At 42.8% G+C, this 15,489-nt stretch overlaps 1 protein-coding gene across 14 annotated transcripts in view; it reads left to right on the forward strand.

Annotated features, from left to right (window-relative positions):
* The window catches only part of Srrm1 (serine and arginine repetitive matrix 1), a 35,810-nt gene that overhangs the window by 6,912 nt on the left and 13,409 nt on the right, over positions 1-15,489 (forward strand). For 5 of the 14 annotated variants that reach the window (XM_042688465.1, XM_042688469.1, XM_042688466.1 and 2 more), the window contains 6 exons: positions 178-348; positions 2,866-2,981; positions 4,388-4,591; positions 5,427-5,621; positions 6,162-6,281; positions 10,843-11,117. In XM_042688465.1, coding sequence (XP_042544399.1) covers positions 178-348; positions 2,866-2,981; positions 4,388-4,591; positions 5,427-5,621; positions 6,162-6,281; positions 10,843-11,117 — 1,081 coding nt within the window. The remainder of the gene's footprint in view (positions 1-177; positions 349-2,865; positions 2,982-4,387; positions 4,592-5,426; positions 5,622-6,161; positions 6,282-10,842; positions 11,118-15,489) is intronic. The other 9 variants (XM_042688467.1, XM_042688472.1, XM_042688468.1 and 6 more) reach the window with 3 other exon arrangements.

Here is a 15,489-nt window from a genome sequence, read left to right on the forward strand (position 1 = left end):
GTAATCTAAGTATTATATTGCTGAGAAGCTACTAGGAAGACTTTTTAAAATAGGAACATGTATGTATCTAAGCCCCTATGGTAGACTTACAAAATACTAATTTAAATGAGTTTTAGGTTAGTAAGATTGGTTGGTTTTGAAGTAACCTGTTTTTCTTCCTGTCATGTCTTTTTTCAGAATCCAGATTCCAAAATGATGCAAATCAACCTGACTGGGTTTTTGAATGGAAAAAATGCTAGAGAATTTATGGGAGAACTGTGGCCTCTGCTGTTAAGTGCACAAGAAAACATCGCTGGAATCCCTTCTGCTTTCCTAGAACTGAAGAAAGAAGAAATAAAACAGAGACAAGTAACCCTTTTTTCTCTTGCTCTTTGTTGTTGTTGGGGGAGGGGGTATTTGAACTCAGGGCCTGGGCACTGTCCTGTCCCTGAGCTTTTGTGTTCAGGGCTAGTGCCCTACCAGTTTGAGCCACAGTGCCACTCCTGGTTTTCTGGTGGTTAATTGGAGATAGAAGTCTCATGGACTTTCCTGCCCAGACTGGCTTTGAAACAAGACCCTCAGATCTCAGTCTCTTTGTCACTAGAATTACAAGTGTGAGTTACCAGAGCAAAGCCTTTTTCCCCTTTTTATAAGGCTGATTTGAGAAAAAAAAATGGTAATCACTGTGAGATATCATTAAGTTTTACCTGCTTCCCCTAAGATGGAGATTTGCTAGGATGGTATTTATATTTGCACATTCAGTTGTGGGTCCCTGCTTCTCACTGTAGATTAAACATTGCATTTAAAGTGTTCTTTTTGGGGCTGGGAAGGTGGCTTAGTGGTAGAGTGCTTGCTTTGCATGCATGAGGCCCTGGGTTTGATTCCTCAGCACCACATAAGCAAAAAGAAAAAAGCCAGAAGTGGCGTTGTGGCTCAAGTGGTAGAGTGCTAACCTTGAGCTGAAGAGCTGAGGGACAGCGCCCAGGCCCAGAGTTCAGGCCCCACAACTGGACAAAAAATAAATAAATAATAAATACATGAAGTGTCCTTTTCCCAGTGTCCAGTAGTTTGATAGATGGTTTTTAAATTCTTAACTGTATAAAAGTAAACACAAGTTCTTTCACAGACAATAGCTGGAAAATCATAAAGAGAATAAGGTGATATAAAGTGGTTTTTGTAAATAAACTGGAAAACAGCTACCTATTTTTTTTTTTTTAAATCAGCTGTGAAAGGTTAATTCTCTTTTTCTTTACTTCTATTTCTTTTATTTCTTGTTTATGTGGTACTGAAGAATTGAACCTAGGACTTGGTGCATGTTAGGCAAACACTACCGCTGAGTCACATTCCCAGCCCTAGAGATTAATTTTCATCAAGTATTTTATTTGGCTTTTTCTTGTTTTTGTTTTGTTGTTGTTTTGTGGGATATTTTATTTGCTTTAATGCCAGTAATAGGGATTGAACTTAGGACCTAAGCTCTGTCCCTCAGGTTCTGCTTAAGCCTGGCACTCTACCACTTGAGCCACAGATCCACTTTTGACTTTTTGGTGTTAATTTAGGATATGAGTCTCACAGGGCCTGGGAAGGTGGCTCAGTGGTAGAGTGCTTGCCTTGCATGCATGAGGTCCTGGCTTCCATTCCTCGGTACCACATAAACAAAGGGCCGGAAGTGGTGCTGTGGCTCAAGTGGTAGAGCACTGGCTTGAGCTGAATAGCTGAGGGACAGCACCCAAGCCCAGAGTTCAAGATCCACAGCTGACCAAAAAAAAAGGCAATTTCCCAAGAGCCGGGCACCGGTGGCTCAAGCATATAATCCTAGCTACTCAGGAGGCTGAGATCTGAGGACATGGTTCAAAGCTATCCCAGACAGGAAAGTCCATGAGACTCTTACCTCCAATAAACCACTAGAAAAGCCAGAAGTGGCGCTGTGACTCAAGTGGTAGAGCACTTGCCTTGTGCTAAAGAGCTGAAGCACAGCACCCAGGCCCAGAATTCAAGCCCCACAACTGACAAAAAAAAGGGGGGGGGGGCTGGGAAGGTGGCTCAGTGGTAGAGCGCTTGCCTTGCATGCCTGAGGCCCTCGGTTCGATTCCTCAGCACCACATAAGCAAAAAGAAAAAAGCCGGAAGTGGCACTGTGGCTCAAGTGGTAGATCGCTAGTCTTGAGCTGAAGAGCTGAGGGACAGCACCCAGGCCCAGAGTTCAGGCCCCACGACCGGACCCTCCCCCCCCCCCCCCCCAAAAAAAAAAAAAAAAAAAGTATCACAGATTTTCCTGCCCAGTTTGGCTTTGAACTGCAATCTTCATTTCTGTATGCTGAGTACCTAGTAATTACAAGTGTGAGCCACAAGTGCCCACCTATCTTAATGTGTGTCTTTAAGATAGACAAATAAAGGACAGTTTTGTTCAAAAACTGAAGCTAATGAACTCGGTTAAAACATTGTTTTTTGGGGGACGGGGAGGATTGGGTGGGGGGGCAGGGAAAGGATGGGATTGGGAAACAAAGGAGGAGGCTACAGTGCTTGATAAGAAATGTACTCATTATCTTGCCCATGTAATTGTAACCCCTCTGTACAGTATTTTCACAATAAAAAATAAATAAAAATTAAAAAAAAGAATTATGAAACTAACAAAAACAATTGTTTTTTGCTATATGGTAGTCTTTAAAATTGTTTTTTGTCTGGGAATGTGGCCTAGTGATAGAGTGCTTGCCTAGCATGCATGAAGCTCTGGGTTTGACTCCTCAGTACCACATAAGCAGAAAAAGCCAGAAGTGACGTTGTGGCCTTGAGCAAGAGAAGCTTGGGGACAGTGTCCAGGCCTTGAGTTCAAGCCCCAAGACTAGGGGGGAAAATTGTGTTTTAACTGTATACTTTGAAAACCTTGCAGATTGAACAGGAAAAATTGGCATCGATGAAAAAGCAAGATGAAGACAAAGATAAGAGGGATAAAGAGGAAAAAGAGAGCAGCAGAGAAAAAAGGGAGAGGTCTCGAAGCCCAAGAAGGTATAGTACAGTTGACACATACCTAATACTCTATAGGTACTTTAGGGCTTAAGGAATTCTCTGGTAGAAACGTCTAGTAGTGTGATTGAGGGAATTTCTTCATTGTACAGTTTTCATGGTTGATCTGTATCTTGACTTGGGCTAAAGAAATCCTGTATGTTGTGGAACTTGGTAGCATACGCTTGTAATCCCAGCTACCTGGGAAATTGAAGGAGAATGAGTTCAAAGCCATCCTATGCAACATGGCAAGACTACATCTCAAAAAATTTTTTTTAAGTTTTGTTTGAGACTGATCATTTGATACAATGGTCATCTAAAATCTGGTAAGTTCATCCAGCTCTTAAATTCCTAAATGTAAGTCTAGACTTACTGTTTTAGTAAATATAACATTTAGTTATTTCTTATTGTATTCTGACTCTTTCTCTTTCCATTTCTTTTTTATTAGAAATCTGTACAGTAGCCACTCATTTAACTTACCTTGTTCCCTGTTCTGCTTTTCTTAGATGGTTGTACTGAACCCAAACTTCAGATCATTTATTTGTTTTCTTCCTTCCAATGAGACTAATGTTAGGTTCACATTTTTAAATCCACGACTCAGCTTCTACTGTACTCGTGGTTAAAGGTGAGAAATCCATTAGATTTTTCATTTTTAGGGTTTTTCTTTTATAAGTCAGCTGGAATTAGTAAAGGGAGGAGGAATTACTTTCTTTGTCCTTTTTGGTTTTTTATACACTGTGTATTTGATACTAAACCCTACTTTTGGAAGCAGTACTTTTGAAGAGTTAAGCATGAGCCATCATAGTGACAGTGATGTAACTGTTGCTACTCTAAGTCTGCTGTTTTCCTTCACTGTGAAGAAAATAGTTCAAGTTCAGCACATTGTGATTTAAAAGGAAGCAAGGAGGGCTTTTCCTCTTCCAAAGCTATCTAATGCCATTCTGGCATTTCTCTTGTGAAGAACATTGTATGTTATTTTTCTGACATTCTTGGGCTCTGCCTGAATAACCGATGTGAGCTGTCTGTATCAAAACACAGTATTTTGTTAGGGGTGATTTAAAGAATATCACTGTTTACATCTAAGCATCATCTTTTTTCTCTGAGAAGTTGGTCTTTGAATGAAGTTGGTCTGGGAATGATTAAGAACCTAAGGATAGAATCCCAAGTCAGTGTTTTCCTCCCTTCTTTTAATTGACACATTTGAACAAGTTTTCTGTCATTTGTTGCCCTTCTGATTTTCTCTTGGCCCTTTCCTTATCAAGAAGATGAGATAGGATATTTTGTTTACATGTGGAATTTCTCAGATACAGCAGTGGGCATCTTAAAGATTATGATAAGTCTTCACTTCTCCTTTTGGCCCTCTCCTTCAGTCCACATTGAAACTCCTGAAAAAATTGCTTTCATCCTAGACGCAAATCCAGATCTCCTTCCCCTAGAAGACGATCTTCCCCTGTCAGGAGAGAGAGAAAGCGCAGTCATTCTCGATCTCCCCGTCACAGAACCAAGAGCCGGAGTCCTTCCCCTGCTCCAGAAAAGAAGGAGAAAAGTCCAGAGCTTCCAGAACCTTCAGTGAAAATAAAAGAACCTTCAGTACAAGAGGCCACATCTACTAGGCAAGCACATAAAAAATTAATTTCTAAATAATTAGAATTTTTAGATTTGACTGTTAGCTGTACTGGCCAGTGGGAGGCTCTAGGTTCAGCCCCTATTACAACAAAACCATAACTAATAAGACATTGCTTGCAAATACAACATCTGAGTTACAATTACTTGTTTCTTTTGTCTTGTTGAAATTGTATAGGAGAGTAAAAGAAAAGAGCTCCAAAGGGGACCATTGTCATAATATTTCAAAATAGCTTGATTTATCTTACATATCCCCCCCCCCCCCCCCAAAAAAAATACTGTAAAGAACTTTGTTTATCAGTGTTTGGGGTTTTTTTGTTGTTGTTTCTTTGCTTGTTTCTGTGTTTTTCTTTGATGTGCTAGGGATCAAACCTAGGGCCTTGGCCTTATCGTAGACAGGTAGTACTCTACCACTGAACTATATCCCAGCCAACTTTGTATTTTTTTTTAAAGTATGTGTGGATGGACTAAGAATGTGGCTTAGTGGTAGAGTGCTTGCCTAGCATACATGAAGCCCTGGGTTGGATTCCTCAGTACCACATAAACAGAAAAGGCCGGAAGTGGCACTGTGACTCAAGTGGTAGAGTGTTAGCCTTGACCAAAAGCAACTCTGGGACTAGTGCCCAGGACTAGCAAAAAAAAAAAGAGAGAGAAGTGTATGTGGTTAAATATTATTGCTAGTTGTGTAGGTTCTACTGATACATATATATCTTTTGAGACCAGAGATAGTTTTTGTGGATTTTGAAAATGAAAAATTTGAGACATACATTTTCACATCATTTTGAATAAAAGAGAAGGAAAAAAAATAAGCTTTTTTTTTGACAGTGACATCCTGAAAGCTCCCAAGCCTGAACCTATACCAGAGCCTAAAGAACCGACTCCAGAAAAGAATTCCAAAAAAGAAAAGGAAAAGGAAAAGACCCGACAAAGATCTCGGTCACGTTCCAAATCAAGATCCCGTACGCGTTCTCGCTCCCCGTCTCATACTCGACCAAGAAGGCGCCATAGATCCCGATCAAGGTGGGTTGTAGCCTTAAGATCAATTTAGGTTTTGATTGTATTACTGTTTTCCATAATTACATACATAATTTCAAATTTGTGGGAAATCTTTAATACAAATATTACTGGGATATACATAGAGAACTTAAGAAAACTGTGCACCATATAAAATCTCTACATAAACTGGGTGCTGGTAGCTCGCACCCTATAATCCTAGCTACTCAGAAGGCTGAGATCTTATTATCAACCTGTTGAAACCATCCAGGGGCAGGAAAGTCCATGAGACCCTTATGTTCACTTAAGTACCAAAAAGCAAGAAGTGGAGTTGTGCATCAAGAGGTGTAGAGCACTACCAAGTGCCTTGGTGCAAAAGCTCAGCTAGTCCCAGGCTCTGAGTTCAAGCCCCAGGACAGGCACCAAAAAAAATTTACTTTTTTTCTATGTAAGTGGAAGATTCTGACTCTTAACATTCATTTTTCCAAATATGGCCGGTGGGGGAAATATCTCTGTCGAGTAATTGTAAGCTCCTTACTTACTCAGGATCCAATTTTGTTTTGGCAGATCATACTCACCTAGAAGGCGGCCCAGTCCAAGGAGACGGCCTTCCCCTCGAAGAAGAACCCCACCAAGACGAATGCCGCCTCCGCCAAGGCACAGGAGGAGCAGGTCTCCTGGAAGACGGTGAGACCTGTTTGTTTTGCTTCAGATTTGTTTAAAAGTGTCAGGTATTTGACACAACTTTGGATAATTTTTGGGGGGGGAAGGTGGGGAGCAGTCCTGGGGCTTGAACTCCTTAGAGCCTGAGCACTCTACCTGAGCTGCTTTTGCTCAAGGCTTCTGGCCTTTTCTTTGTATGTGGTACTGAGGAATCCAACCCAGGGTTTTATGCATGCTAGGCAAGCACTCTATCACTGAGCCACATTCCCAGCCCCTGGAATAATCTTTATTTGGAGATAATTTTAGGATAATTTTTAGTATTTTGAAAAATATTTTACAAATTATAGAAAATATCTTTGAGCTGGGCTCTAGTGGCTTCCACCTATAATCAATCCTAGCTGCTCCTGCCAGCTTGGGCAGGAAAGTCCATGAGACTCTTTAGTTAACTACCAGAAAACCGGAAGTGGCATTGTGGCTCAAGTGGTAGAGAATTGGCCTTGAGCTAAATAGCTGAGAGACAGAATTCAAGCCCCATAACCAAAAAATAAAGTAAGAAAGAAAGAAAATCTCTTCTGATTAATTGGGGATAAGAGTTTCATGGGCATTTCAAAACCTGGGTTGGTTTCACACTGTGATCCTCAGTTCTCAGCCTCTTGAGTAGCTAGGATTATAGGCATGAGTCACCAGTTAATGGCCCATTTGGTTTTCAGCCTATCACTGGCTTCTGAAAAGTAGCAGGCTATAAGATCGGTAAGCTAGTTTTGCTGGTTGGTTGGTTGGTTGTATTTTGTTGTTTTTGTCCATTGTGGGGCTTCAGCTCTGGGCCTGAGCACTGTCCCTCAGCTCTTTTTTGGGGGGGAGGGTGGTCCGGACGTGGGGCCTGAACTCTAGGCCTGGGCGCTGTCCCTCAGCTCTTCAGCTCAAGGCTAGCCCTCTACCACTTGAGCCACAGTGCCGCTTCTGGCTTTTTTCTTTTTTGCTTATGTGGTGCTGAGGAATTGAACCCAGGGCCTCAGGCATGCAAGGCAAGCGCTCTACCACTGACTCACCTTCCCAGCCCTGTCCTTCAGCTCTTAAGCTCAAGGCTAGCACTCTACCACTTGAGCCACAGTGCCACTTTTGGCTTTTTCTGCTTATGTGGTGCTGGAGAATTGAACCTAGGGCTTCATGCATGCAAGGCAAGCACTCTACCACTGAGCCACCTTCCCAGCCCTAGTTTTACCAGTTTTAAAGATAATCCATTTGCTGTTACAATGTATTTTTTCAAAGTGAAAGAGCAAAGTTTATAAGGAAATAAATACACAATAGACTGTGTTGTCTCTAGTAGTGATTTTTAAAAATTTTTTAATATAGCCTTGTTTTACAAGTAATGTAGGTTTATTATATATACAGTTAAACAAAAATGACATTGTTGAAAGTTCCCCCATGATCCTATTTCATAGATATAACTGTTATTAGTATACCTTATGTTTTGTTTGTGTGCCAGTACTGGGGCTTGAACTCTTAGGGCCTAGAACCCTCATTTGACTTTTTTGCTTACAGCTGTCACTCTACCACATAAGTCACATCTTAACTTCTGGCTTTTTGTTGGTTAATGGGAGATAGTCTTTCAGATTTGTCTGGCTGGCTCTTAACTTGTATCCTCAGATCTTAGCCTCCTGAATAGCCAAGATTGATTATAGGCCTAAGATTCAGCAAAACTCTAGCCCTACCGATAGTTCTTTTTAAACATTGCTATAAAAATATTTAAGTTGAGCATAAGGTAAAATTTTGGAATTTTGGATATATCACTGTAGCATAAAGATTATAACCAACTCTCCTACAAAGTAAGAGGCTTGCTTCACTGATAGCATATTTTTCCTTGCCATCTTAACAATGTATGAAGGAACTTTGATGATTAAACTTTTTACATTATACATTGGACAAAACTTCCTCCTTTCCTCTCTTCCTTCCTTTACTTTCTTTTCTCCCATGTTTCTTCCTATGTTTCCTGCCATCTTTCCTTGCCCTTTCTTTTCCTTGGGAATTGAGCCCAGGGCCCTAAAATAGTCTGCCACTGAGATAGACCCTTGCTCTGACAATATCTTTGTGTTCCAGTCTGAAAAATTAGTTCATGGGCTAGGAGGGTATCCCAGTGGTAGAGTGCTTGCCTTGCATAAATGAGGCCCTGGGTTCGATTCCTCAGCACCACATAAGCAGAAAAAGCCAGAAGTGGTGCTGTAGCTCAAGTGGTAGGGTACTAGCCTTGAGCTGAAGAGCTGAGTGACAGTGCCCAGGCCCTGAGCCCCAAGACTGGCACACACAAAAAAGTGTGTGTGTGTGTTTATTTCATTTTCCCCCAAGAAATCAAATCGACTTAAAAATAGAGGAGCCTGGTGTAGGTAGCTCATACCTGTAATCCTAGCTACTCAGGATGCTAAGATCTAAAGATAGCGTTTCCAAGTCAGCCCAGGTAAGACAGTCTGTGAGGCTCTTATCATCAACAAACTACTCAGAAAAAGTGGAAGTAGCACTTTGGCTCAAGTGGTAGAGTGCTAGCCTTGAGCAGGGACAATGTTTAAGCCCGGAGTGTGGGGGGGAGAGCAGGGAAACATGAAATAACATTTATAAATTTTACTTTTATGGTCAAGATTAATAAAAGTAGGGCTAGGAAAGTGGCTCAGTGGTAGAGCACTTGCCTTGCATGCCTGAGGCCCTGGGTTTGATTCCTCAGCACCATATAAGCAAAAAGAAAAAAGCTGGAGCCGGGCGCTGGTGGCTCACTTCTGTAATCCTAGCTACTCAGGATGCTGAGATCTGAGGATCACGGTTCAAAGCCAGCCTGGGCAGGAAAGACCGTGAGACTCCTATCTCTAATAAACCACCAGAAAACGGAAGTGGCACTGTAGCTCAAGTGGTAGAGCGCTCGCCTTGAGCTGAAGAGCTGAGGGAGGGACAGCGCCCAGGCCCAGAGTTCAAGTCCCACAACCGACAAAAAAAAGAAAGAAAGGAAAAAATGAAAAAAGCCGGAAGCGGCGCTATGGCTCAAGTGGTAGAGTGCTAGTCTTGAGCTGAAGAGCTGAGAGACAGTGCCCAGGCCCAGAGTTCAGGCCCCACGACTAGACCCCTTCTCCCCCCCCCCCCCCCCCCCCCAAAAAAAAAGATTAATAAAAGTATTTCTTTGTAGGGGAAGGTTGTCAAGATACCTTCAGCAATTACTGTATTAAAAATTACAGTATTAATCTGGGTGCTGGGGCTCACATTTGTAATCCTGGCTACTCAGGCTGAAATCTGAGGATCACAATTCGAAGCCAGCCTGGGGAGGAAGTCTATGAGACTCTTGTAGCCTGTTAACCACCAGAAAGCTCAAAGTAGAGCTGTGACTTAAGTTGGCAGAACACTAGTTTGTGAGGTTTTTTGTTTGTTTGTTTGTTTGTTTGTTTTTGCCAGTCCTGGGCTCAAACTCAGGGCCTGGGCACTGTCCCTGAGCTGCTTTTTTTTTTTTTTTTTCTTTCCCTGTTAATTGTGGAGCTTGAACTCTGGGCCTGGGCCTGTCCCTGAGCTCTTCAGCTCAAGGCCAGTATTGTACCTCTTGAGCCACAGCCCCACTTCGGTTTTCTGGTGGTTTATTGGAAATACAATTCTCAGGGACTTTCCTGCAGGGCTGACTTTGAACCACAATCCTCAGATCTCAGCCTCCTGAGTAGCTAGGATTACAGGCATGAGCCACTGGCAGCTGGCTTCCCTGAGCTGCTTTTCCTCAAGGCTATCGCTCTACCATTGGAGCCATAGTACCATTTACTCTATCATTTGAGCCATAGTACCATTTACGGCTTTTTCTGTTTATGTGATGCTGAGCAATCAAACCCAGAGCTTCATGCATGCTAGGCAAGCACTTTACCACTAAGCCACATTCCCAGCCCCAGAACATTAGTCTTGAATGAAAAAGCTGGGGACAGCACCTAGGCCCTGAGTTCAAGCCCCACAACTGACGGGGAAAAAAAAAAGTTGTTTTATAGTTTACTGAATGAAAAGTACATTGCTCTGCACATTTTATATACAAACTAAAACACTGGTATCATTCCTATGGAAGAGAAAGTGATTAGTTACTGAATTATAGCACTCAATTTGATGTGACACAACTCAGAAGCATTTATTAGAATAAAAAAAAAAATTATTTAGTCTCACCAGGCGCTGGTAGCTCATGCCTGTAATCCTAGCTACTCAGGAGGCTGAGATCTGAGGATCGCAGTTCAAAGCCAGCCTGGGCAGGAAAGACTGAGAGTCCTATTGCCAATAAACCACCAGAAAACTGGAAGTGGCGTTCGCTATAGCTCAAGTGGTAGAGCATTTGCCTTGAGCTGAAGAGCTGAGGGACCGTGTTCAGGCTCAGGGGTCAAGCCCCATGACCAGCCAAAAAAAATTTTTTTTAATTTAGTCTCAATGCTAGATATTTCCTGTCCTGGGTTATGCATTTTTTTTCTCTGTTCCTCTGTCTCTTTTTGACTAGTTTATGGACTTAGTGTCATAAACTCAAGCTGGGTAAAAGCAACTGTAAACTATACATACTTTAAGGTATCTCTTAGTGAGAATGTTTATTCAACAGAAGGAGGCGTTCATCAGCATCCTTGTCTGGGAGTAGCTCATCATCCTCATCATCTCGTTCCCGGTCACCACCAAAGAAGCCTCCCAAGAGAACATCTAGCCCTCCTCGAAAAACTCGCAGGTTATCTCCTTCTGCAAGTCCTCCAAGGCGAAGGCACAGGCCATCACCCCCAGCATCTCCACCACCAAAAACTCGTCATTCCCCAACACCCCAGCAGTCAAACCGTACAAGAAAAAGTCGTGTTTCTGTGTCTCCAGGGAGAACTTCAGGTAAAGGTAAAAATCAAACAAAAATATTTGTTCTCTCTTTTGCTACGATACATCTAATCTCTTGTTGCCCCCTTCAAAAGTATGAAGTGGCTTCTATACAAAATTGTGGGCTGGGAATGTGGTATGGTGTTCACCTAGCATGTGTGAATCCCTGTGTTTGATTTCTCAGTACCACATAAACAAAAAAAGCCTGAACTAGTGCTGTGGCTCAAGTGGTAGAGTGCTAGCCTTGAGTGAAAAAAAGCTCGGACAATGCCAAGCCTCAGAATTCAAGCCCCAGGACTGGGGAAAATGAAGCAAAAAAATAGTTTGTGAATGTACTTCTAAATTTACTTTTCCTTTTGAATTTCTTGTAGAGCAATGTACTAGCTGTACTAGTTGGGGGCTGGGAAGGTGGCTCAGTGGTAGAGTGCTTGCCTTGCATATAGAAGACCCTGGGTTCCATTCCTCAGCACCACATAAGCAGAAATGGCCAGAAGTGGTGCCGTGGCTCAAGTGGTAGAGTGCTAGCCTTGAGCTGAAGAGCTGAGGGACAGAGCCCAGGCAGAGTTCAGGCCCCATGACTGACTTAAAAAAAACAAAACTGTTTAGGGAACTCACTGGCATTGGTCAGGTAGAGAAATACATCCTCATAGTAATGGTTCACTCTGTTACTCTGAAACCACTTTCTCTCAAGAATACTTACTTGATATGTTATTAAAGACTGTATACCTTTTTGGCCACATTGTTCTCCTAAAGGAAGGACATAGTGTTATCTTTTTTTTTTTAACTTTTTTTTTTTTTTTCCCGTTGGTCGTGGGGCTTGAACTCTGGGCTTGGGCGCTGTCCCTCAGCTCTTCAGCTCAAGGCAAGCACTCTACCGCTTGAGCCACAGCACCACTTCTGGTTTTCTAGTGGTTTGTTGGAGATAAGAGACTCACGGAGTTTCCTGCCCAGGCTGGCTTTGAACCGCGATCCTCAGATCTCAGCCTCCTGAGTAGCTAGGATTACAGGCATGAGCCACCAGCGCCCGGAGACATAGTGTTATCTTTAAACCTGGTTTATTTATTTATTTATTTATTTTAATTTTTTTACTTGAGGCTCTAGGGCGGGTTCTTCTGAGTTTTGTCCTTTATTCTCCACATTTGATTTCTAAGACTTTTATGATCTGTAGTCTTACTGTGCAAGAAGAATGCTGTGTTCGTTTGAGTGAAGGTTGTTTGTAATCTATTGGGGTTTGTTCTTTTAGTCCTAAGTACACATGAAAGAAAACTAGAATCCTGAAGGCTCCATTTACATAATGTCTTGATGTTTAAAGCTAGAGTGATACAGCCTTGAAAGTAAGTCATGGGATATGGAGGAGAACTGAAAAAACTGCTATAGCAGTTGAGTTTTAAGTAGTGACCTGTAACCATATGCTGAAGTTGTCCCATTGAAAATTTCATGTTAGAAACAATAGAAATGAGAAAATTTGTCCTTGTATATTTTAATGAGCTTCATGAGATTGCAATTTCTATTTGGCCACTCTACTCCCAATGTTTTCCCAACACACACTCAACTTCTGGAAAAACAAATTTTACTTTGCTCTGTGTGTATGCACATATGTGTGCATGCGCATGCACCAGTACAGGAGATTGAACTCAGACCCTGAGTGCTGTCTGTGAACTTTTTCATTCAGAGCTTGCATTCTACCACTTGAGTCATACCTCCACTTCCTCCTTATTGGTGGTTAGTTAAAAGTTTGACAGACTTTTCCTGCCCAGACTAGCTTTGAATCTCAGTCCTCAGATTTCCACCTCCAAAGTAGCTAGGTTTACAGGCATGAGCCATTGGCACCTGGCTTCGCTTTTTTAAGAGTGTAATAAAAGCTGGGTGCCTGTGGCTCACACCTATAATCCTAGCTACTCAGGAGGCTGAGATCTAAGGATCACAGTTCAAAGACAGCCCAAGCAGGAAAGTCCATGAGACTTTTTTCTTTTTTTTTTTGGCTGGTCCTGGGGCCTGAACTCTGGGCCTGGGCGCTGTCCCTCAGCTCTTCAGCTCAAGGCTAGTGCTCTACCACTTGAGCCACAGTGCCACTTCCAGCTTTTTCTGCTTATGTGGTGCTGAGGAATCAAACCCAAGACCTCATACAGGCAAGGCAAGCACTCTACCACTGAGCCACCTTCCCAGCCCCGTGAGACTCTTTATCTCCAATAAGCCACCAGAAAACCAGAAGTGGCACTGTGGTTCAAGTGGTTGAACATTCCCCTTGAGTTAAAGAGCTTAGGGAAAGCACCCAGGCCCAGAGTTCAGGCCCCACAATGGACATAAAAAGTATTATATAATAAAACACCTTGTTGTTGTGGTTGGTTGTGGGACCTGAACTCTGGGCCTGGGCACTGTCCCTTAGCTCTTCAGCTCAAGGCTAGCACTACCACTTGAACCACAGTGCCACTTCCGGCTTTTTCTGCTTGTGTGGTGCTGAGAAATGGAATCCAGGGCTCCATGCATGCAAGGCAAGCGCTCGAACACTGATCCACTTTCCCAGACCTGTAGTGACACTTTAATGGTGTGAAAACTGTAAATTATTAGCTAGGTTCCTGTGGCTCATGCCTGTGAGGTGCGTACTCTACCACTGAGCCACCTTCCCAGGCACACCTTTAATATTTTGTCTTACACTTTTAGTAGATAGTACACAGTGGAGATGTGCATAGCAGAGAAGTAATGGTGGAAGAGTAGAGATGAGTTGAATTCCTTGTTGGTTCTGAGACAGAGCTTACCTGTCCAAATAAACACAGTCCCACAGTCACACTTGGTAGCATTCCATTTGTGTAGTGCAGCAAATTCACAAAAGATAGTTGCCATAAAGCCAGGTGCCAGTGGCTCACACCTGTAATCCTTGCTACTCAGGAGGCTGAGTTTTGAGGATCACGGTTCAGTGCCAGCCCGGGCAGTAAAGTCTGTGAACAGACTCTTATCTCCAGTAAACCACTAGAAAACCAGAAGTGGTGCTGTGGCTCAAGCAGTAGAGCGCTTGCCTTGAGCTGAAGAGCTAAGGGATAGCGCCAAAGTCCTGAGTTCAAGCCCCATGACCGACAAAAAAAAAGATAGTCGCCATAGTGCTCCATTCAGGTGGGAAAAGAGCATTAGTTGCTTCATGCTTTATTTACTCCATTAGGTAGAAAGCTGATCTTTGCGATTTGGGGGATTTTTTTAAATCACTTTTTCTTTTTGGTGCTATACCTGGGGTTTGAACTCACGGCCTGAGCACTGTCTTCAGCTTTTGTTCTCAAAGCTGGCACTCTACCACTTGAGCCATAGCTCCATTTCCAGTTTTTAGTAAACTGGAGATCAGAGTCTTACAGACCTTCCTGCCTGGCTTTGAATTGAAATTCTCAGATCTCAGCCTCCTGAGTAGCAGAGCTTACAGGTATGACCACCAGCACCTGGCTTTATTTTGGAGACAGTGTCTTACTGCTATTTTGCTTTGGCTGGAGTTAAACCAACTTTTCTTCCTGCTTCACTTCACTTCCTGAGTAGCTGATAATCCAGATGCACACTTCCACATCCAACTATATTTGATACATTTTATAATTGTTACAGTCTACCTTTTTCCCCCCCTAAAATCTCTGAAGCTATTACAAAGATTTCATAATACATAAAGAACCCTTGGCTGCTTTGGTAGCTTTTTTGGTAGCCAATCATTTCCTGACCTATATGTCTTTTCCTGTAAATGTATCGCTAGTCTTTTTTGTATCCTTGTAGTTAGGAGTCAGAGGTACAGAATTCTCTGTGTTCTATTATACTAGGCAGATGCTCTGTCCCTGACTACATTCCTAGTCTCACTCTTCTTGTTTCTTAGTCATTTGTCCCCTTAATTGCTTTTATTTGGGGAGTGTGGTGGTGGAGGGGTGCAGTACTGTGAGGCTTGAACTCAGGGCCTAGGTGCTGTCCCTCAGCTTTATTTTCTTAAAGCTAGCACTTTACCACTTGGGCCACAGATCCACTTTGGACTTATGGACTTATTTTTATGGGGGGGAGGGGTGGGGTTAATTGAAGATAAGAGTTTCACTGTTTTTTTTTGTTGTTGTTGTTGTTTTGGTCCGGTCGTGGGGTCTGAACTCTGGGCCTGGACGCCGTCCCTCAGCTCAAGGCTAGCGCTCTACCACTTGAGCCACAGCACCACTTCCGGCTTTTTTCTTTTTGCTTATGTGGTGCTGAGGAATCAAACCCAGGGCCTCAGGCATGCAAGGCAAGCGCTCTACCACTGAGCCTCCTTCCCAGCCCCTTTCTTTCTTTTTTTAAGTTAGCCTTGGGGCCTGAACCCTGGACCTACATGCTGTCCCTTAGCTCTTCAGCTCAAGGCTAGTGCTCTACCACTTGAACCACAGCACCACTTCCAGCTTTTTCTGTTTAT

Source organism: Dipodomys spectabilis, unplaced genomic scaffold (genome assembly GCF_019054845.1).
Source record: "Dipodomys spectabilis isolate Male_0828 unplaced genomic scaffold, ASM1905484v1 ptg000118l, whole genome shotgun sequence".
Classification (NCBI taxonomy): Eukaryota; Metazoa; Chordata; class Mammalia; order Rodentia; family Heteromyidae; genus Dipodomys; species Dipodomys spectabilis.